Below are 23,651 nucleotides of genomic sequence, written 5' to 3' on the forward strand. Positions count from 1 at the left end.
TAGCTCGAAGGTGAAACCAAACAGGTTTGAAAGTTTGTGTAGCAGTTGATTAAATGTATATGTACCATAAGTTCTCTTCATGGTCACTTCCTCATTTGTTTTCCTCAGCACTAACTTCTTCTCTACACTTCATTTCACACTAAACTTGACAGCTGACTGGTTCTTTCATTTTTTCCATGAAAACATTTGTTAAAAACAGAGAATATTGACAGAGATAGAAAGAGAATGTTCATTTACATTAGTTTTACATTGTTCAGGTGAGAAATACTGAACTCAACCTTGCAGTATATAGTAAACTGTATTATAGTATTAGGATGTAATATTTCCAGCAATGGCAAGAAATATTTACTTTTGAGACACTGAAATAACTAAACAACAAAAGGAATCCAGTTTGTAATACAATCATATGGTTTTTGTTTACAGGTACTGAGCTCTGACACATTTTTTGTGAATACAGTCAATAGTTGTGTCTCTTTATCTCATGATGACTGTTTATTAATACAGTGTATCACCCACCAGGCTGCTCTGCAGGTGGCTGAGTTTTCAACATCTTGATTTCAGAGTAAGTGGTTTCCTCCGATGAAGAAGTGGCCTCTGCAACACAAAAGCAAACAGCTTTTAAATGCATTGCAGATGTTTCAGATTTGCCAAAACTCTGTCAAACAAATGAAGCATCTCTTTAAGTTAATTTATGTGTGTTTTATGTTACCATGAACATAAGACTAGTTGTTATCTGTATAAACACCTTTTTTCATTCACTTTATATCTTTATTTTCTTTCTATAAATCATTAAGACACATAAGGAATTAAACACTCACCTTTGCCATTTCCCCTCGCTCTCGTGAACCTGACATCAGAATATAAAACTTCAGGTTCGGACATTTTCCCACTGTGTGACCATCAGTGTGGTTTATGAAGAACTAAGAAGACTCGCAACATAGAGTTAGATCACTTACCCTGACACTTAAGGGTTGCGGAAGGAATTAAAAGCATCTTCTTCCCTAAAATGCATTTTCTTTTCTTACTCTTAAGCGAATGCTTCACTTTCTTTGTGTACACAAACAAATCATGTTCTCAGACACCAACTGTGTTTATATGTTTTTAAGGGAACAAGTGATAACACTGATAACTAGACAGTGGATGGACAAACATAGTTAATTGTTTGTTTGTTTGTTTTTTTGTTTTTTTGTCCTCTGGTCATTCTAACAGGGGGTCATCTTCATTTCCTTTTGGCTGTTCCCTTTCAGGGGTCAACCACAGGGAAACATGAGCAACATGAGCTGTCCCTCTGATGTCCTCATTCCTGACCCTGTCCAACCTGGACGATATACCTGGGTTCCTCTTTATTCAGACTGAAGAAGCTGCTTATATAAGTAGCAAAACGTTTCTAACCTAGAAAAAGAAGTCCAGTTAACATGATTCAATCTTCAGATTTAGTCTTAAAGAAGAGGAATTTAATTTTTGTTCAGTTTAATGTTGTAGAAGTGAGAATGAGGTTAGCAACAAGGTTTTTAAAGTTTGAGTTGACACTGAAACACTTTAAAACTTGACCCCTGTTACTGAAAGATGACGTGTTTCACCAACAGCAGCAGAAAACACGTTGCCCTGTTTCTTCTGCTTCTTGACTATGATAATAATTTATATGAGCTCATCATTTTTTAACCTCACAGATCACTTCAAAACAAATCTACTTATTATATAGTCACTAATAGTCTGTCACACAATACTTCATATTTTGTTACAGTAAGGCAGAGGTAAAAACGTCTGATCATATTATACAGAACTCACTACAGAAGTCTACAGTTCTCTCTTCATAAAGTTTCCATCAACATGTCCCTTTAACACCAAGTGACCATCAGTGTCAAAAATCTGATGATAAAGCCATAAATGGAAAAGAAACCACTTCCCCAAACTCAACGATCATTTCTTCACACTTTTTTTTACAGTTTAGTTTCTTTCATAATAATGTTCGGTTATTTTGTCCTTTTTTTTACATAAGAAACTTCTCAAACCGAACACGCAGGATTTGTGTACTTATAGTTTAAATACTCACATTTACAACATGATATGTCGTTATATTTACAGTTAATTTATGTCTAAATCATTTTATTTTAACCGTAGAACCATTTGTATTCAGATCTTTTTCAGGAACCATTTTGAAGTTTACAACGTGAGAACACTAAGAATTCAACAAACATAGCAAAGAGTAAACCAGTGTGTTAGAGCACATTAAAAACATCACCAACAAATCTGTTTTTAGTTTTATAAAATATACTCACCCTTAAAAAACTGAAGTTCACATGTCTCCTCCATGCATCAAGAAATTTCAAAGAACTATTGTTATCAGCTGTGGTCCCAGAGACCCCCTGTCCTGCTGGTTTTCCAGATATTCCTGCCCCACCAGCTTCTCACTGACTGAACACATCTGACATCTAAAAAAATCATGTTTGTGCTGTAAAGAGAAACTTTGCTTGTAGCGTGAAACTCTGCACAAAGATCCTTATGGCCAGAAAGCAGGAGCTAAACGTTGCTCTGACTGAAGGGAGATTGACGTTTGTGCAGAGTTGGACACTTTCAGATTGTCTTCATATTTATCTGCTGAAGAAGATACAGTAGAAGAGCATTTTCATATTCATAGATTTGATTAATAGATGTTGATGTGATTTACAGAGTTTTTAAAAAAGGTCACTGAACTTATTTTGTAGAGAGATTTAATCAGTTATTCATCAGAATCATCTGTTTTTTTCAGAACCCGAACAGAAGGTTATTTACTGTAGAAGAAAATCCTTCAAATATTACATCACAGTGATGATGTTCATTTAATAAGAATTCACTGAAAAGCTTTTTGGTTCCAAAAGAACAAATAGTCACATTTGTTTATTACTTATAATTTTTGTTAATCTCCACTACATAAAAAAACTAACTTTACTGTTGGTCATGAGCTTCAGTTTGTCTTAGTTTCACCAACTTCACTTCCTGTTCCTCTTATTTTGTAGTCACTCGTAGCAGCTTCCTGTTCTCATAGTTTCTCCCAATAGCTTAACCACTCATCAAACCAGTTCTCCTCTCACCTTCTCAGCAGTTAGTACTTCTGTGTTTGTGGACTGTGAAAGCCTTCTCCTTCGTCTACTTATGCTCCTGGACTTTGTGCTCTCCTGTTTGCCTGACCCCTGTCTTTGGACTTTGTTTCCTCTGTTTCTGGTCTGAGGTTTGGCTTTTTGTTTGTCCCTCTCTGTCTGCATTTGTTTGAGGACTCAGATTGTTTGAATAAGTTTGCTTAGTTATGTTGTTTACTGTTTCCACACAGTTCCCACAGTTATCCTGTATATGTGTATCCTGTTTTTCCCATCACTGTTGCAGATCATTTCTTAGTTCTCTCTCACTGGTATTTTTGGGTTTTATCCTTATTTCCTGTTACTTTGTGACCTGTTAGTGCTTGCACTTCTTTGATCCAGTGGAAACTTTCTCTGCAACAAAAAAACACCATTTAACACCATTTAACTAATTTCTGACAGACTGGGGACCTGTCCAGGGTGAATAGTGTCTCTCGCCCAGTAACAGATGGGATATGCTCCATCCCCCCGTGACCCTAAAACAGGATAAGTGGTTTGGAAAATGGATGTATGGATGTTCAACTCTAAAGAATAATCAATTTAAAAATATTGTTTTACTGTTTATGAAGACAATGGTGAAATCGTTAGCATCATATTCAGAACTCACCTTTCTTCTTCTTGTTTCTTTAGGAGTTTTATTGTAAATTAACAGTACTGTGAAGCACATAAAAACATGTCACTTTAACAAGTGACGATCAGTGTCACAGATCCGACAGATCTCTGTAGAAAAAAGTCCCAGTCAAAAATAGAAACAAGGCTCTACTTCCCCAAACACAGGTTTTTGCAGTGTTTGAATTAAACGAGTTTTAATTCACAGTTTCTAGTCTGTAACAACAAGTTTACTGCTGACATTTATTAGAGAGGATTTTTGTTTAGGTTGAAACAAAACTCGGGCAGCACAGTTGTGGAGTGGTTAGTGCTGCCACCTCACAGCTGGAAGGTTGCTGATTTGCTCCTCGGCTGAACGTGGCCTTTCTGTGTGGAGTTGGTATGTTTGCATGCTTGTGTTGGTTTCCTAACAAATAGGTTAATTGGTGACTCTAAAAGTGGGAATGGTTGTCTGTCTCTGTATGTCTCACTGTGAGATAGACTGGAGAACTGTCCATGCTGCACCCATCCTCTCGCCCTATGACAGCTTGGGACAGGCTCCAGCCCCCCATGACAGTTAAAGATCATTTTTTGTAACAGTTACAGATAATGGACGGACAAAACTCTATTGTCATACAGCCTTTGTAAAGCAGATGTAGATGTGCTGCCACCTTGTGTTCTTTAGCTGTTTTTACTGGCCCTAACTGTTTTTCCTTTTTGATCATGAGGGGAAGTTCACAAGCAAAGGTGCAAGTACTTGGTAAAAAGAACTACTAAGTTGAAGTACTAGGTACATGCTGTAAATGTACTTGTGTTATTTTGATTTCTAACCAGACCTGCAGCCCCATCTGTTCACCGTGAGCTTTAGGAGACAGGATTTGCGTACTCACAATAGTATAAATACTCACACTAATACACACAACATGACACACAGTGGTTACATTTTAAGTTTTTTATGAACTGTAGCACCAGTTGTAAAAATGTTTTCAGGAAACATTATTATAGTGAAATTGCTGATAATTAGATAGTAAATAGACAAACATAGTTAATTAATAACTATTAAAACATTGGTCATTAACTCCAGTCCTCTAGAGCACCTGTTCTTCTGATTTTCCAACCATCCCTGTCCCACCAGCTTCTCACTGACGTTTCAGAAAACATATTTGTGCTGTAAATCTGTGAGAAAGTGAGAAAAACTCAGAGACATTTTCCCCTGTACATTCAGACTCTGCACAAACATCAGACACAAAATGATTCAAAGCAAAGTATTTTTATTTTTCACTGTGGATCTTTAGAAAAAGAAGAAAATCCTGTTTATTTAAAAATGTTTGGATCTTTAAATGTTTGCAACATCTCACATTGTTTGTGACATTAGTTTTCTAGAAACAGCATTGCTCCATGTTCTGCATCCTGTACTGAGATTGTTAATGGAGCTGATGACTAAAGCTTCACTGTATTACAAACTACAATTACAAACATAACATCCAGGTTGTGCTGCTTTCTCACATAAAAGTTTGTGAGGGTTGTTGCAGGACTGATCAAACCAACACTTCAGTTCAACAGCTCCTTTCTCCCCCATCCTCACACAGTCCTCTCCATCAGGATTTTCCCCATTGGTTCCATTCCAGTTGTCTGGCTCTTGTAAGTTCCAAAAAGTCAAACTAAAAGATGTGAAACATAAAGATCAGGGTCAATAAAACTGGTAAAACTGAGATTAAAAATAAACAAACTGGTTTTTACAACAGTTAAACCTTGTGTTCAGTTCTGATCCGTCCGCCCACAACCATCTGCCTTCTTCCTCTGAGTCTGTCAGTCCGATCCAGAACTTGTCCTCAGATTCATTCATTTTGTTTCTCAAACGTTCCACCAGGAATGACTGAACAATCAGAGGTGGTGAAAATGACTCTGTGACTTTTCTGTGCTGAGATAATAAAACTTATGTGATCAAATATGTGAGAACATGAAGCTGCTGCAGTGTTTTATACCTGCTCCTCTCTGCTGTCGATCTTAACCAGATCTCCTCCATGATGGACACATTCTTCTCTGCTCTGGTTCCAGGATGAAGGTTTGTTGGAGAAATAATAACACTTTCCTCCATGTAGCTCCCAGCCTTCTTCACACTTCTGACATGGTTCATCTGTAAAAGTTTACAGCAAAGACATCAGTCAAGGGACAGAATCACTCTTTATGTTTGATTCACATAGAGAGAGAGTTGGAGTTTTAACTGAGACAATCAGAGAAAGTGAAGTTTTCTCTTTTACAGATGCAGTTTTACTATCTCACAACTCCAGTTACTGCAGTATACAGTCTGAACTACTGCAACATAAATACATCACTGACTGACTCACTGTGTCTGTTATTTATTACTGTTTATTAATCATCTGTAAAAGTGAAAAAGACAAATCCATAACTTACTAGTATTAATTTCAGTAGGTTCTGGGCACATAGGCTGCAGCCTGGTGCCTTGATTTATTTCAGAGAGACATTCTGTTATGAAAGAAGATAAATGACTGATTAAAATTAATTCTTTTCATCAGAATCATCACTTTTTTATGAACCTGAACAGATAAAACAAAAACAATTGTTTAGTTTTTTCAAATAGGTAGAAACCAAATAAAAAGTTGATAAATAGATTATTGTTGATCATCTGTTGTAAATAAACTAAAAATGGTCTTTTTTTGAAAACTCCAAATTAAATCTGGAGTTCACCTGGTAAAGTTATGAGACAGTTTCAAACCCTGACAAACTGACCTGTGAGATTTTTCTTCATGGCTTCATTTTCATCTTTCAGTGTTTGAAGAATTTTCTTGTTGTGGAAGTTATCAAAAGCTGAAAATCAGTAAATGTTAGTTCTTTATAATATACAGTGATGACAATTTGTTATTTACTGTAGAAGAAACACCTTCAAATATTACATCACAATTTTGTTGTTCTCCTTTCTGCTTATGCTGTGACTTCAGTGTCGCCACAGCGGATCATTGTCCACATGTTGATTTGGCACAATTTTTACTCTGTATGTCCTTCCTGGTGCAACCCTCCCCAATTTCTAACGGGTTTGGCACTGCACAGCTGGGGAGGGGAATGGGCTGTTAGGGGTTCAGTGTCTTGCCCAGAGACACTTTGACATATAACCAGGGACAGGGATCAAACCCCTGACCCTGTAGTCTGTGGACCACTGCCTTTACCAACTGAGCTGCAGATGCCCCAAATATTACATCATAATGATGATGATTATTTAATAAGAATTCACTGAAAAGAGTTTTTGTTCCAAAAGAGCAAATTTGTTTATTACTTACTGCTGCTTTATCATTTTTAAATTACAACTACATGAATAAAACTGTACAAACTCACAGAGACGGTAAATGACAATGGCAGCAGCTGCCAGGAGACCACTGAGAACCAGCAGGGCCACTCTCTCTGATGTGACCTTTGACCTTCTGTTCGCAGCAGCTTCACCTGTTGAACATTTAGAGGAGACACATGTGAGAACACAGAAGAGTTCAGAGGGTGGACACAGTAACATCAGCAGCTCTTCTATAAAATGCAGCAGTCATCAGAAATGATAACAACCTTCTGATTTTACCTCATCAAACACTGTCCATTGAAAAAAGTTCCACCCTAAATCTGTTTTCTCTGGAAGGGTTCAGTTTGTTGCTGCTGATTGTTTCAAATCAAGTTCTGAGGTTAAACATTTGAGACACTTCTTTTTACTCGTTGCATTAAAAATACTGATTTTCCACCTCAGCACTGAAACACACATTTTTATTCAAAAGATTTTGCTAATAGCACAAACAGACAAACAGACAATTTATCCTTTAGCTCTTTCAGCTGTTAGTCTCCATGACCATCACCACTGTGACTAATATTCATTAAGTCATTTCAGATTCCCTGTGGTGGCCTACAGAGACCAACTGATGAAAACTGTTACTGTCTAAATACATATGAGGACAAACTGGTCTCTGATTCTAAACCCCTCATTATTCAGATGAAGAGCAGCACATTGATGCTGGAAGATTTAATTCCCTTTAGAAATAGTCTTTATGTGTGTTTGTGTAATGGTTATTATGTTTTTGTTTTTATGTCCTGAGGAATTTTTCTTAAAGAGAAACATTTTAAGTATTAAATAAAGTTTTAATCTAATCAGCACAAACCTGAAACCTGTGCAGTAAAAACACTGACCTGCTGTTTAATGTTCTTTTACTGTGAGTTCCAGGATGTGACTTCATTAACTTCAAACTATGGTCTTAAAGAAGAGGAAGTTCATTTTTTAAATGGTCTTAATCTTGTGGAAGTATTTCTGTTTTCAGTACCAAACATTTTAAAATTTAACTTGACATCTAAACTCTTTAAGCTGAAAGATGAAGTTTATCCAACAACAGCAGAAAACACTTGTTTGTTTCTTCTGCTGTTTGACTGTGATGATATTAATAGTTTATATGAGCACATCTTTAGACGCCCTATCACGCTGCTGTTTGTGTGTTTGATAGTCAGACATGGACTGGTCATCTGGCTGCTCCAGGTTCAGTGAGGTGCTGCCGCCTGTAATGACCCAGTCACATCGTGCTTTGACCAGCTCCCTTCTCCTTCTCCAAGTCTCACACACACACACATACACACAAAGCTTTGCAGCTGGAGGCAAACATGTTTTCTAACATTACTTGTGCAGTAGCCACCTTCCAATCTGCATCAGGTCAACAAAACATGAACAGCAGAGTGATGAGGGAGAAAGACAGGGACAGAATCTTCTGTTGGAGACAGAGAAAAAAGGACACATCAGCAGATGATCAGGCAGCAGTAAAGAGAAGCAACAGGATCAATAAACAGCAGCTGTTGACTCTATTTGCTCAGAGAAAAACACTTTAAGGGGAACGAGAATTAAACAACCTTTTTCATGTTTGATGTACAGAACATTACTGAGTTAGTGTAAGTGCTGAATTGTAGGTATAGTACAGTGGTAGAAGAACGTGGAAGTTCAGCAGTGTATACAGAGAAAGAGGTTAGCTAAGAAGAAGTGGGACACTGAGAGGACTGAAGAGAGTAGACAGGAGCACAGGGAGATGTTCTGGTGATGGACAGACTGACAGATGAGGTTAGACAGGAATCTCCCTGGACTATGATGTTTGCAGATGACATTGTGATTTGTAGTGAGAGCAGGGAGCAGGTGGAGGACAATCTAGAGAGGTGGAGGTCTGCTCTGGAAAACAGAGGAATGAAGCTTAGCCGCAGCAAGACAGAATACATGTGTGTCAATGAGAGGGACCCAGGTGGAATGGTGAGGTTACAGGGAGCAGAGGTGAAGAAGGTGCAGGACTTTAAGTACTTAGGGTCAACGGTTCAGAGCAACGGAGAGTGTGAAAAAGAGGTGAAGAGGCGAGTGCAGGCAGGTTGGAACCGGTGGAGATAAGGAGGCCGAGGTTGGAGCTGCCAGGCAGGAGGTGAAGAGGCGAGTGCAGGCAGGTTGGAACGGGTGGAGAAAAGTGTCAGGTGTGTTGTGTGATAAAAGAATATCAGCGAGAATGAAAGGAAAGGTGTTCAAGACGGTGGTGAGACCAGCGATGTTGTTGGACTTAGAGACAATGGCACTGAAGAAAAGACAGGAGGCAGAGCTGGAGGTAGCAGAGCTTAAGATGTTGAGGTTCTCTTTGGGAGTGACGAGGATGGACAGGATCAGGAATGAGGACATCAGAGGGACAGCTCATATTAGATGTTTCGGAGATAAAGTCAGAGAAGACAGGTTGAGGTGGTTTGGACATGTTCAGAGGAGAAACTGTGAATATATCAGAAGAAGGATGCTGAGGTTGGAGCTGCCAGGCAGGAGGTCTAGAGGAAGACCAAAGAGGAGATTTATGGATGTAGTGAGAGAGGACATGAAGTTAGTTGGTGTGAGTGAAGAGGATGCAGAGGACAGAGTTAGATGGAGGCACATGATTTGCTGTGGCGTCACCTGAAAGGGAACAGCCGAAAGGAAAAGAAGAAGTACAGTGGTAGAAGAACTAATTCTAATAAAACTGTAAAATACTCCATTACAACAACAAGTCCCACACTTGTAGGTTTAATCAGGAAAATGTAAATAAAGTATTAAAAGTACTGAAAATTTTTACTCATGCAGAAAGTATCAGCAGCACTTTACTGTTGTAGCTGAGGTGAATTTTAACAATCTTGTGCAGGACAGTGGGTGAATAGTTTACTTTTATTAAGGATTAATTTACTGATCATTTTCTCTTTTGATCGTCCAGTTTCTAAAACATTCACACCTTCGAGGTTTGTTCTAAAGATTAAAAATAGCAAAGGAAAATAATTATTAGATTTCCTGCATCAAAACCAACAGTGTCAGTCGACCTCACACATCAGAACCATCATCCTTTACAAAGACTGACACTAAAAATCAGGTTAATTGACTCACTGATCCTCAGTCAGCTGCTTTTCTCTGTCACTTCATTAATGTGGATTCTGACTTAAATTCACTCGATGCTTGTTTCCCTCCCAGTTCTTCTTCACACTGACTTACCGTCACATTCCTGCTTGTTGCCTTCTCTGTAGCTCATTGTGCTCAGTCTTCAGGATCCTGCCTTCAGTGGAGACTTTCTCTGCAACAAAAAACACCATTTAACAACATTTAACAAATATCTGACAGACTGGGGACCTGTCCAGTGTGTCCTCCTGGACAGCTGAAATCATGAGCAACATATTCAGAACTCACCTTTCTTCTTCTTCTCCCGTCTTTTTATTTTAAATTAACAGTCATGTGAAGCACATATCAACACTTCACTTTAACACAAAGTGAGCGTCAGTGTCACAGACCTGATAGGTTACTGTAGAAAAAGTACTGATGATAATCTACTTCCCCACTTGTTTAATTCAAAAACTTGAGCAACTCGTGTGCTCAAGTTTTTGAATTAAACAAGTTTTAATAGTTTTTGTTCTTTACAACAAGGTTTATGATGACATTTATTAGAAATTATTTTTATTTAGCTTGAAATAAACCTGTTTTATTTTTACAAACAAACTTTGCAAAGCAGATGTAGATGTGCTGCCACTTTTTGTTTTTATGTTTGTCTTGACCGTAACACTTCTGCTTTTTTATTCATGAGGGGAAAAACAGAAACTCTTTAAAAAACTACTTCATCACTAGTAGATGTAACCATTTAAGTTGTTTACCTACTAAGTACATGCTTAAAAATGCAGTTAAAGTACAAAAGTGTAAGTACTCCACAAAGTAACTTCAAACACTATGGATGATGTTGATACCATGTATCAGGTGAGGCTTGTTAGGCTTCCCCCCTCCCTACAGGTCAGCCAGTCCCACCTGGGACAGGTTGCTCTTCAGCTCCTTGGTCTCAGTGTGTGTGTGGAAGAGACAGATTAGACAAACTGTGGATTTTTGTTCTTACATTTACATTACATTTACATTTTGTCATTTAGCAGATGCTTTTATCCAAAGCGACTTACAAGTGAGTTACAAGGCAGCAAAATCTAAGTCAAGGAGAAAACATCAAAGCAAAATCCTATCAGAAAAGTGTTCACAGTTCATGAGATGCAAGTGCAAGAAAGAGCAGAAAGGAATTTTATTTATTTATTTTTTTTAAAGAGATTTAAGTATATAGGAAGATGCGGAAGAGTTTTGTTTTCAGCAGTTTTTTGAATATTGGGAGAGATTCTGCTGAGCGTGCAGAGTTTGGTAGCTCGTTCCACCATCGTGGAATCATTGCGCTAAACAGTTTTGCTTGGTGTCTTCTGTGCGGTGCTGGGACCACCAAACGTCGTTCGTTGGCAGATCGCAGCGGGCGAGAAGGATTGTAGACTTAAGTGAGTGAGTTGAGGTAAGCGGGAACTGTCAAATTAACCACCCTGTGAGCAAGAGACAGAGCTTTGAACCTGATGTGAGCAGCTACAGGAAGCCAGTGTAGAAATCTAAGGAGTGGTGTGACATGGGTGTAACATGGGTGTTTAACACCATCAGTGTCAAAGATCAGTTTCCTGTCCAAAAAACCCTTAAAACTGATGGTAAAGTCAAAGATGGACAAGAAATACTTCCCCAAACTCAGGTTTATGCTGTTTCTTGCTTCACACTTCATATTCTGTAAAAAGGTCACTGACATTTATTACACATTATTTTTATTTAGCTTGTAACTAAACTGCTACTTTCTTTTTTATGGTTGTTTTTACCTTTTTTACGGACACAAAGACTTTTAGTTTTTAGTTAGTCAGTACTCAAACAAAGGGGGAAGTAGTTGCTAACAAACTGCTCCAGTAGTGGTTGATGTACCCATTTAAATTCATTTCCCAAGTTAAAGTACTAAATGCTCCAAAATGTACATGTTGTACCATAGTACTTCACAAAGAAAACAAAATATTTGAAATATTATTAATGTTGATACTATGAATGTAAAGTCTGGTTCAGATTTGTTCCACATGTGTTTCATAAACAAAGTTCCTGCAGAAATCTAAAATGTTCAGGTCTTGTTAAATGTAATATTCAAGCAGAGAATCACTTCAAAAACCAGATTTCTGAATATTTACTTATGTTTTACTTGTTTCTATAGCTGACACTTCTCAAACCAAACCCGCAGGATTGGTTTACTCATAAATACTCAAATTCACTACACACAACATGATACAACAATGATATATCTACAATTAATTTATGTCTAAATCATTGTATTGTTTTTATGAACTGTAGCATCTTTGTCTAAATGTTTGCAATGGAACATTTTCAAGTTTTTAAAATGAGAACACAAAAAATCATCACTAAAAGTCTGTTGATTCTTCAGTATTTGTCTTTGTCCTCTGGTCTTTTTTTACATGTGGTAATTTTATAAAATGTACTCGTCTTTGAAAACTGCAGTTTTTTCTGTGCATCAAGAGATTTAACTGGTTAGAACATTGGTCATCAGCTTCAGCTTCTCACTGACTGAACAAATGATGTAAGACAACACATCCTCCTTTCTCCCCCATCCTCACACAGTCCTCTCCATCAGGATTTTCCCCACTTTTTCCTTTAAAGTTGTCTGGCTCTTTTCCGCTCCAAATCCTCAAACTAAAATATGTGAAACAGAAAGGACTAAATCAATAAAACCACAAATGTGGATTTTAGAAAAGAAAATCGTTTTTACATCAGTTAAACCTTGTGTTCAGTTCTGATCCGTCCACCCACAACCATCTGTCTTCTTCCCGTGAGTCTGTCAGTCCGATCCAGAACTTGTCCTCAGATTAATTCATTTTGTTTCTCAAATGTTTCTCCAGGAATGACTGAACAATCCGAGGTGGTGAAAATGACTCTGTGACTTTTCTGTGCTGAGATAATAAAACTTATGTGATCAAATATGTGAGAATATGAAGCTGCTGCAGTGTTTTATACCTGCTCCTCTGTGCTGTCGATCTTAACCAGATCTCCTCCATGATGGACACATTCTTCTCTGCTCTGCTTCCAGGATGAAGGTTTGTTGGAGAAATAATAACACTTTCCTCCATGTAGCTCCCAGCCTTCTTCACACTTCTGACATGGTTCATCTGTAAAAGTTTACAGCAAAGACATCAGTCAGGGGACAGAATCACTCTTTATGTTTGATTCACATAGAGAGAGAGTTTGAGTTTTAACTGAGACAATCAGAGAAAGTGAAGTTTTCTCTTTTACAGATGCAGTTTTACTATCTCACAACTCCAGTTACAGCAGTATACAGTCTGAACTAGTGCAACATAAATACATCACTGACTGACTCACTGTGTCTGTTATTTATCACTGTTTATTAATCATCTGTGAAAAAGACAAATCCATAACTTACTAGTATTAACTTCAGTAGGTCCTGGGCACATAGGCTGCAGACCTTTTGTTATGGAAGAATATAAATTACTGATTAAAATTAAATCTTTTTTTCAGAATCATCACTTTTTTTAAGAACAGAAAAAAAACTATTGTTTGCATTTTTTTCAAATGAGCAGATCAGAAAACAAACAAAAAGTTAATAAAAAATACATTTATGTTGGTCATTTGTTGGAAATAAAGATGAAAGATTGTTGTACAGATTCAAACCCTGAAAGTCTTACCTGTGAGATTTTTCTTCATGGCTTCGTTTTCATTCTTCAATGTTTGAAGAGTTTTCATCATTGTTTCATTGTTTTCTTTCAGTGTTTGAAGAATTTTCTTGGTTTGAAAATTATCAAAACCTGATTAACAACAAAGAAACCACATAGATCACAGCACCTTGTATCACATCCCCCAAGTATCTTTACTGCAAAGTAAAGTATTCAAGTGGACTGACACTTCCAAAATGTCTGGAAGTGACAGTGTATGAACTGCACTAGGTTTCATTCCAGAACAACACAAATAAGAACAAGAATTTCTTTGGTTTTGTTTGTTAAATGTCCCCTAAAGTCAATTTCCACGTAACGACACAACTCACAGACAACGCAGAGACCAATGACAGCAGCTGTGAGGAGAACACTGAGGACCAGCAGGGGCACTCTGTCTGATGTGACCTTTGACCTTTTGTTTGACTCCACTTGTTGGGAAGCTGCTGAAAAGGTCAAAAAGACAGAAAATGGTAAAGATTTAATAACGTGTCCTCCCATTGTGTTTTGACACAGGAACCACAGTGTATTAATATTGTCACAGACATTTAATTTCTACAATAAACATTTGAACAAAAAACTCACGGATCTTTTGGTAAAAGAAAAACTAAAATGAGACTACAATGAGCTGTAGACAAATTCTACTGTGGGTCAGCAGAGCAGAGACACAGTCCCCTCCCCCATCTACACCTTTAGGGTCAAAAGGATCAGGGTATGATTATATCTCCTCCCCTATACCATAAAGTATAGAACCACCCACCACCACCTTCACAGCTTCAACCTTCACTGTTTTCAGACTCATAGTGTTTGGCACAGAAAAAAACACTGTGTACATATCGATTTGCTCACTATTAATAATTTATTATAATATCAACAAACTTCTATTTACTACACTTGAACTTTCATTATGTCAGTATGAACACAGCCCATGTTCCAATACAGAATGTAACTATTCTTCATCTTCTTCTTACTATAATTATTATTACTGTTACTGTATTGGGACTATACCACATTGACCAAGTCGCCCCAAAGCAAAATTACCTCATTTGGTTTCCTCTTTTTGCTACAACTTCTTACCCAGAGTCTGCTGACAGTTCTGTCTTTTGTTGTCATTTCCTTGTTGACTTTTAAATTATGTGTGCTGTCAGTTTCAATCACACTCAAATGACAAATAACAAAACTTTTTTCATAGATCACACATCTGTTTGTGAAAATGGTAAAAATAACCAAAAGAGCATCATAATTAGGACTTTTAGGAAGGAAGGAAGTTTAGTTTTCCTTCACTGCTTTTTTTCCGATGTTTAATACAGTTTATCTGTTTAAATAAAACAAAATGATTCAAAAGCACGGTGCTATGAGAAGAAATGTTTCTGTTTCATGAGACACACATGCTGGATCTGACAGATTGGAATTTTATTTTAATAGTTTAAGTGCATAGGAAGTTTTGTCTTCTTAAATACTGGCAGTCAGGCTGCAGACTGTGGTGGCTTGTTCCACAGTGATGGACCACTGAACTGAAGAGGTTTGCTCAGGATCTTTTACTGTGTGGTGTAGGGACCACCAGAGGTTCTGATGTTGTAGAAGTCAAATCTGCTGCCTAAGAGATCAGTAAAACTCACTTGGTCATCATTGATGACCCCGGACTTTGTAGAGACAATCACTGAGGTTCCTAACTTGGTGTGGATGCTGTACTGAAGGTCTGGCTGAGACTAGAACTTCTGTCTTTGTCAGAAGTTAGGTTTTTTGTTTCTTTAATTAAGATTTTATTTGTTTCTGTCTCTTTGTTTTTTTATCTTGTGTCTGTATGTCTCCCCGCAGTTCTCCTTGCTTCAATGATTTCAGATAGTTCTAAAAAGTTTTCTTAAAGGGGAGTAAACTAGTGTATTTGAAGTTAGTATTAATCTGCTTTTACGGGTGAAACTCAAGACTATAAAAATATTCAAGTAATTAAAATTGTGTTTAGAGCTAAGTAAAAGAACTCAGGGCCCCTCATACACCTAAAAGAGAGTAGACGGGCTACATAAGGACAGTTGCCACAGACCGGAAACAGTTGCACAGGTTCTTAGACTTTGCAAACTTTTACAGACGATTCATCAGGGGCTACAGTAATGTAGCGGCCCATTTGTTTCCTGTGTGTGTTGGCATCTCACAGTCTTGGGGGGGATTGAGTTGAAGATGTTCCCCTCTCATCCAAACGGACATCAAGTGGAAAGGACAAGGGGAGCCTTGTGTCTCCTGCACGACAATAGGAAAATCTGAGTAAGTGGACTATGGAAGGCAGGGATGACCTGCAGCACACAGGTGGAGAAGCTGTGAGGGTTTGAAATGTGCCCCTGTCAAGAAACCTTGAAGATTCATCCAGATGGATAAGACCTGAGCCAGGCCAGAGCTGCACCAGTGATGCCAAAGTCAGAGAGTGTGGACAGGAGGATCTGGTAGTTCACATGGATTAAAAGGATGACGCTATTTCCAGTAGTTGGCAACTAGAGCCTGTTTAAATGTGGGGAAGGTGTCTGCTGTGAGATATTTTTTAAGGATTTCTGTAATGGTTTGGATTTAATTTTAATTATTTTTAATTATTAATCATTTGCTAAATTTTGTTCACACTTCAATCAAATGAGCAGAAAAGAAAACAAAACAATGAAAAATAGATTGATATTGATCATCTGTTGGAAATTAGTATAGAAAAAAAAAAAACTCTGAACCTTGTTACCTGGTAAAGTTGTAAGACAACTATGACAAACTGAGATTTTTCTTCATGTCTTTGTTTTAATTTTTCATTTTTTGAAGAGTTTTATCAGTTTGGAAATGATCAAAATCTGATTACTATCAAAGGAACTCAACTATCTTTACTGCAAAGTAAAGTACACAAGTGGACTGACACTTCCAAAATGTCAGGAAGCAAATAAAAAGTTGATAAAATAGATTAAAATTGATCATCTGTTGGAAATGATTATTTAAAAAAAAAATTAAGTCTGTAGTTCACGTGGTAAAGTTGTCAATTCAAAAATATTGTTTTACTATTTATGAAGACAATGGTGAAATCGTGAGCATTATATTCAGAACTCACCTTTCTTCTTCTTGTGTCTTTAGGAGTTTTATTGTAAATTAACAGTACTGTGAAGCACAAACCAACATGTCACTTTAACAAGTGACGATCAGTGTCACAGATCCGACAGATCTCTGTAGAAAAAAGTCCCAGTCAAAAATAGAAACAAGGCTCTACTTCCCCAAACATAGGTTTTGCAGTGTTTGAATTAAACGAGTTTTAATTCACAGTTTCTAGTCTGTAACAACAAGGTTACTGCTGACATTTATTAGAGAGGATTTTTGTTTAGGTTGGAACAAAACTCGGGCAGCACAGTTGTAGCTGCCACCTCACAGCTGGAAGTTTGCTGATTTGCTCCCCGGCTGAACGTGGCCTTTTTGTGTTGAATTTGTATGTTTGCATGGTTGTGTTGGTTTCCTCCCAAAGACGTGCGTTTTAGGTTAATTGGTGACTCTAAAAGTGGGAATGGTTGTCTGTCTCTGTATGTCTCACTGTGAGATAGACTGGAGAACTGTCCATGCTGCACCCATCCTCTCGCCCTATGACAGCTTGGGACAGGCTCCAGCCCCCCATGACAGTTAAAGATCATTTTTTGTAACAGTTACAGATAATGGACGGACAAAACTCTATTGTCATACAGCCTTTGTAAAGCAGATGTAGATGTGCTGCCACCTTGTGTTCTTTAGCTGTTTTTACTGGCCCTAACTGTTTTTCCTTTTTGATCATGAGGGGAAGTTCACAAGCAAAGGTGCAAGTACTTGGTAAAAAGAACTACTAAGTTGAAGTACTAGGTACATGCTGTAAATGTACTTGTGTCATTTTGATTTCTAACCAGACCTGCAGCCCCATCTGTTCACCGTGAGCTTTAGGAGACAGGATTTGCGTACTCACAATAGTATAAATACTCACACTACTACACACAACATGATACACAGTGGTTACATTTTAATCAATTTATGTCTAAATTGTTTTATCGTATTTATGAACTGTAGCACCAGTTGTATTAAAAGGTAAATATCACTGTAAGGTGCCTTTTGGTGTCCTGAACATAAGTAACTCATTTGCCATGATAACTTAACATACAAATGACTATGAAGGGTGTGTTGTATTAGGGTAAGTTTTTTTTATTCATAACAGAAGCATTACTTGGCTCTTTAGATACATTTTCAAGATATTTTTTTGTTTTGTATAAGAGGATGTATGTTATTTTGCTATGTCCCAGGCATTGCTCATTAAATCTGAATAAGAATAAAATAGTCCAGTCAAAAAAATAATAATTCTTATTAATATTTTGTTAAATAAGATATTACTCACATTGAGTGTATTGATCATGTGTAATAAAAACACTGTCCATGTCCCTTGAATGGTTGTCCACCCTGTCGTATTGCAGAATCTGCCCCTTTAAGAAAAGGCCATTAGTGACATCAGGACAACAGATTTTTTTTATCTCTTCAGTGGCGGGAATTTCAACTGCTGAGGTGAATAAGCTGCTGACTTTCCAACTGACAAATTTTATTCATATGAGTTTGCTTACTTGTTTTGCCAAAGCTTAACATGTCCACCCTGTCGGTATAAAATATACTAGCAGTGAGTAAAATACAATATTTTCAAAATATGTGAGTTTAAATATACCAAATTCTCTTCAACAACCAGACTAACTATTTAACTAGTCACAGTTTGTTGTAAAGTAATATGCTAATTGAAAAATATCCAAAATGTCCACCCTGTCGGCCCCTTAGACTCGATAGGGTGGACATACATATGACAGGGTGGACATAGCATTCATTTGAAGTTAATATTGTAATTTATAGAAATGTTATGTTACATTTTATAGAAAACATCTGCTGTAGATAATATTTTGTAAATTAAAAAACATAAAATCATTGCTGTTCTCAGGACATGGCTCTGAGTGCGGCAGAAAGTGCACGGCAATACAGAAAATGCCAGGATGCAAACCCTGAACAAAGAGAGGCATAGTTTAAGAAAGAAAGGGAGAGATGGAGGAAAGAAAGAGATACAGGGAAGAAGAAAGCTATTAATGACCTCACACATAGAGGAGAATGTTCACAAAGGAAAAAAAACTCCAGAAATACACACAAATGGCTTTTGTGGTTACATTTTAAGTTTTTTATGAACTGTAGCACCAGTTGTAAAAATGTTTTCAGGAAACATTATTATAGTGAAATTGCTGATAATTAGATAGTAAATAGACAAACATAGTTAATTAATAACTATTAAAACATTGGTCATTAACTCCAGTCCTCTAGAGCACCTGTTCTTCTGATTTTCCAACCATCCCTGTCCCACCAGCTTCTCACTGACGTTTCAGAAAACATATTTGTGCTGTAAATCTGTGAGAAAGTGAGAAAAACTCAGAGACATTTCCCCCTGTACATTCAGACTCTGCACAAACATCAGACACAAAATGATTCAAAGCAAAGTATTTTTATTTTTCCCTGTGGATCTTTAGAAAAAGAAGAAAATCCTGTTTATTTAAAAATGTTTGGATCTTTAAATGTTTGCAACATCTCACATTGTTTGTGACATTAGTTTTCTAGAAACAGCATTGCTCCATGTTCTGCATCCTGTACTGAGATTGTTAATGGAGCTGATGACTAAAGCTTCACTGTATTACAAACTACAATTACAAACATAACGTCCAGTTTGTGCTGCTTTCTCACATAAAAGTTTGTGAGGGTTGTTGCAGGACTGATCAAACCAACACTTCAGGTCATCAGCTCCTCCTTTCTCCCCCATCCTCACACAGTCCTCTCCATCAGGATTTTCCCCATTGGTTCCATTCCAGTTGTCTGGCTCTTGTAAGTTCCAAAAAGTCAAACTAAAAGATGTGAAACATAAAGATCAGGGTCAATAAAACTGGTAAAACTGAGATTAAAAATAAACAAACATGTTTTTACAACAGTTTAACCTTGTGTTCAGTTCTGATCCGTCTGCCCACAACCATCTGCCTTCTTCCTCTGAGTCTGTCAGTCCGATCCAGAACTTGTCCTCAGATTCATTCATTTTGTTTCTCAAACGTTCCACCAGGAATGACTGAACAATCAGAGGTGGTGAAAATGACTCTGTGACTTTTCTGTGCTGAGATAATAAAACTTATGTGATCAAATATGTGAGAACATGAAGCTGCTGCAGTGTTTTATACCTGCTCCTCTCTGCTGTCGATCTTAACCAGATCTCCTCCATGATGGACACATTCTTCTCTGCTCTGGTTCCAGGATGAAGGTTTGTTGGAGAAATAATAACACTTTCCTCCATGTAGCTCCCAGCCTTCTTCACACTTCTGACATGGTTCATCTGTAAAAGTTTACAGCAAAGACATCAGTCAAGGGACAGAATCACTCTTTATGTTTGATTCACATAGAGAGAGAGTTGGAGTTTTAACTGAGACAATCAAAGAAAGTGAAGTTTTCTCTTTTACAGATGCAGTTTTACTATCTCACAACTCCAGTTACTGCAGTATACAGTCTGAACTACTGCAACATAAATACATCACTGACTGACTCACTGTGTCTGTTGTTTATTAATCATCTGTAAAAGTGAAAAAGACAAATCCATAACTTACTAGTATTAATTTCAGTAGGTTCTGGGCACATAGGCTGCAGCCTGGTGCCTTGATTTATTTCAGAGAGACATTCTGTTATGAAAGAAGATAAATGACTGATTAAAATTAATTCTTTTCATCAGAATCATCACTTTTTTATGAACCTGAACAGATAAAACAAAAACAATTGTTTAGTTTTTTCAAATAGGTAGAAACCAAATAAAAAGTTGATAAATAGATTATTGTTGATCATCTGTTGTAAATAAACTAAAAATGGTCTTTTTTTGAAAACTCCAAATTAAATCTGGAGTTCACCTGGTAAAGTTATGAGACAGTTTCAAACCCTGACAAACTGACCTGTGAGATTTTTCTTCATGGCTTCATTTTCATCTTTCAGTGTTTGAAGAATTTTCTTGTTGTGGAAGTGATCAAAAGCTGAAAATCAGTAAATGTTAGTTCTTTATAATATACAGTGATGACAATTTGTTATTTACTGTAGAAGAAACACCTTCAAATATTAAATCACAATGTTGTTGTTGTCCTTTCTGCTTATCCTGTTAGTTCAGTGTCGCCACAGCGGATCATTGTCCACATGTTAATTTGGCGCAATTTTTACTCTGGATGCTCTTCCTGACGCAACCCTCCCCAATTTCTACTGGGCTTGGACCAGCACTGCACAGCTGGGGAGGGGAATGGGCTGTTAGGGGTTCAGTGTCTTGCCCAGAGACACTTTGACATATAACCAGGGACAGGGATCAAACCCCTGACCCTGTAGTCTGTGGACCACTGCCTTTACCAACTGAGCTGCAGATGCCCCAAATATTACATCATAATGATGATGATTATTTAATAAGAATTCACTGAAAAGAGTTTTTGTTCCAAAAGAGCAAATTTGTTTATTACTTACTGCTGCTTTATCATTTTTAAATTACAACTACATGAATAAAACTGTACAAACTCACAGAGACGGTAAATGACAATGGCAGCAGCTGCCAGGAGACCACTGAGAACCAGCAGGGCCACTCTCTCTGATGTGACCTTTGACCTTCTGTTCGCAGCAGCTTCACCTGTTGAACATTTAGAGGAGACACATGTGAGAACACAGAAGAGTTCAGAGGGTGGACACAGTAACATCAGCAGCTCTTCTATAAAATGCAGCAGTCATCAGAAATGATAACAACCTTCTGATTTTACCTCATCAAACACTGTCCATTGAAAAAAGTTCCACCCTAAATCTGTTTTCTCTGGAAGGGTTCAGTTTGTTGCTGCTGATTGTTTCAAATCAAGTTCTGAGGTTAAACATTTGAGACACTTCTTTTTACTCGTTGCATTAAAAATACTGATTTTCCACCTCAGCACTGAAACACACATTTTTATTCAAAAGATTTTGCTAATAGCACAAACAGACAAACAGACAATTTATCCTTTAGCTCTTTCAGCTGTTAGTCTCCATGACCATCACCACTGTGACTAATATTCATTAAGTCATTTCAGATTCCCTGTGGTGGCCTACAGAGACCAACTGATGAAAACTGTTACTGTCTAAATACATATGAGGACAAACTGGTCTCTGATTCTAAACCCCTCATTATTCAGATGAAGAGCAGCACATTGATGCTGGAAGATTTAATTCCCTTTAGAAATAGTCTTTATGTGTGTTTGTGTAATGGTTATTATGTTTTTGTTTTTATGTCCTGAGGAATTTTTCTTAAAGAGAAACATTTTAAGTATTAAATAAAGTTTTAATCTAATCAGCACAAACCTGAAACCTGTGCAGTAAAAACACTGACCTGCTGTTTAATGTTCTTTTACTGTGAGTTCCAGGATGTGACTTCATTAACTTCAAACTATGGTCTTAAAGAAGAGGAAGTTCATTTTTTAAATGGTCTTAATCTTGTGGAAGTATTTCTGTTTTCAGTACCAAACATTTTAAAATTTAACTTGACATCTAAACTCTTTAAGCTGAAAGATGAAGTTTATCCAACAACAGCAGAAAACACTTGTTTGTTTCTTCTGCTGTTTGACTGTGATGATATTAATAGTTTATATGAGCACATCTTTAGACGCCCTATCACGCTGCTGTTTGTGTGTTTGATAGTCAGACATGGACTGGTCATCTGGCTGCTCCAGGTTCAGTGAGGTGCTGCCGCCTGTAATGACCCAGTCACATCGTGCTTTGACCAGCTCCCTTCTCCTTCTCCAAGTCTCACACACACACACATACACACAAAGCTTTGCAGCTGGAGGCAAACATGTTTTCTAACATTACTTGTGCAGTAGCCACCTTCCAATCTGCATCAGGTCAACAAAACATGAACAGCAGAGTGATGAGGGAGAAAGACAGGGACAGAATCTTCTGTTGGAGACAGAGAAAAAAGGACACATCAGCAGATGATCAGGCAGCAGTAAAGAGAAGCAACAGGATCAATAAACAGCAGCTGTTGACTCTATTTGCTCAGAGAAAAACACTTTAAGGGGAACGAGAATTAAACAACCTTTTTCATGTTTGATGTACAGAACATTACTGAGTTAGTGTAAGTGCTGAATTGTAGGTATAGTACAGTGGTAGAAGAACGTGGAAGTTCAGCAGTGTATACAGAGAAAGAGGTTAGCTAAGAAGAAGTGGGACACTGAGAGGACTGAAGAGAGTAGACAGGAGCACAGGGAGATGTTCTGGTGATGGACAGACTGACAGATGAGGTTAGACAAGAATCTCCCTGGACTATGATGTTTGCAGATGACATTGTTATTTGTAGTGAGAGCAGGGAGCAGGTGGAGGAAAATCTAGAGAGGTTGAGGTCTGCTCTGGAAAACAGAGGAATGAAGCTTAGCCGCAGCAAGACAGAATACATGTGTGTCAATGAGAGGGACCCAGGTGGAATGGTGAGGTTACAGGGAGCAGAGGTGAAGAAGGTGCAGGACTTTAAGTACTTAGGGTCAACGGTTCAGAGCAACGGAGAGTGTGAAAAAGAGGTGAAGAGGCGAGTGCAGGCAGGTTGGAACGGGTGGAGAAAAGTGTCAGGTGTGTTGTGTGATAAAAGAATATCAGCGAGAATGAAAGGAAAGGTGTTCAAGACGGTGGTGAGACCAGCGATGTTGTTGGACTTAGAGACAATGGCACTGAAGAAAAGACAGGAGGCAGAGCTGGAGGTAGCAGAGCTTAAGATGTTGAGGTTCTCTTTGGGAGTGACGAGGATGGACAGGATCAGGAATGAGGACATCAGAGGGACAGCTCATATTAGATGTTTCGGAGATAAAGTCAGAGAAGACA

At 37.7% G+C, this 23,651-nt stretch overlaps 1 protein-coding gene and 3 long non-coding RNA genes across 4 annotated transcripts; all 4 read right to left on the reverse strand.

The window, feature by feature from the left end:
• Positions 1-4,215: 4,215 nt before the first annotated feature.
• On the reverse strand, positions 4,216-5,832 carry LOC137102429 (uncharacterized). The gene is made up of 3 exons (XR_010911231.1): positions 5,687-5,832; positions 5,453-5,577; positions 4,216-5,362 (listed from the first exon to the last, which is right to left on the reverse strand). It is a non-coding gene; the product is annotated as an uncharacterized lncRNA (long non-coding RNA).
• Positions 5,833-6,461: 629 nt separating this feature from the next.
• Positions 6,462-10,579, reverse strand: LOC137102391 (uncharacterized). The gene is made up of 3 exons (XR_010911227.1): positions 10,402-10,579; positions 10,210-10,288; positions 6,462-7,157 (listed from the first exon to the last, which is right to left on the reverse strand). It is a non-coding gene; the product is annotated as an uncharacterized lncRNA (long non-coding RNA).
• A 2,904-nt stretch (positions 10,580-13,483) lies between these two features.
• Positions 13,484-14,482, reverse strand: LOC137102476 (uncharacterized). The gene is made up of 3 exons (XR_010911234.1): positions 14,102-14,482; positions 13,746-13,865; positions 13,484-13,525 (listed from the first exon to the last, which is right to left on the reverse strand). It is a non-coding gene; the product is annotated as an uncharacterized lncRNA (long non-coding RNA).
• Positions 14,483-19,288: 4,806 nt separating this feature from the next.
• On the reverse strand, positions 19,289-22,539 carry LOC137102598 (hepatic lectin-like). The gene is made up of 4 exons (XM_067482270.1): positions 21,288-22,539; positions 19,982-20,138; positions 19,748-19,872; positions 19,289-19,657 (listed from the first exon to the last, which is right to left on the reverse strand). The coding sequence occupies exons 1-4, from the start codon at positions 21,512-21,514 to the stop codon at positions 19,450-19,452; spliced, it is 717 nt and encodes a 238-aa protein (XP_067338371.1). The 5' UTR covers positions 21,515-22,539; the 3' UTR covers positions 19,289-19,449.
• Between the last annotated feature and the right edge of the window lie 1,112 nt (positions 22,540-23,651).

Source organism: Channa argus, chromosome 1 (genome assembly GCF_033026475.1).
Source record: "Channa argus isolate prfri chromosome 1, Channa argus male v1.0, whole genome shotgun sequence".
Classification (NCBI taxonomy): domain Eukaryota; kingdom Metazoa; phylum Chordata; class Actinopteri; order Anabantiformes; family Channidae; genus Channa; species Channa argus.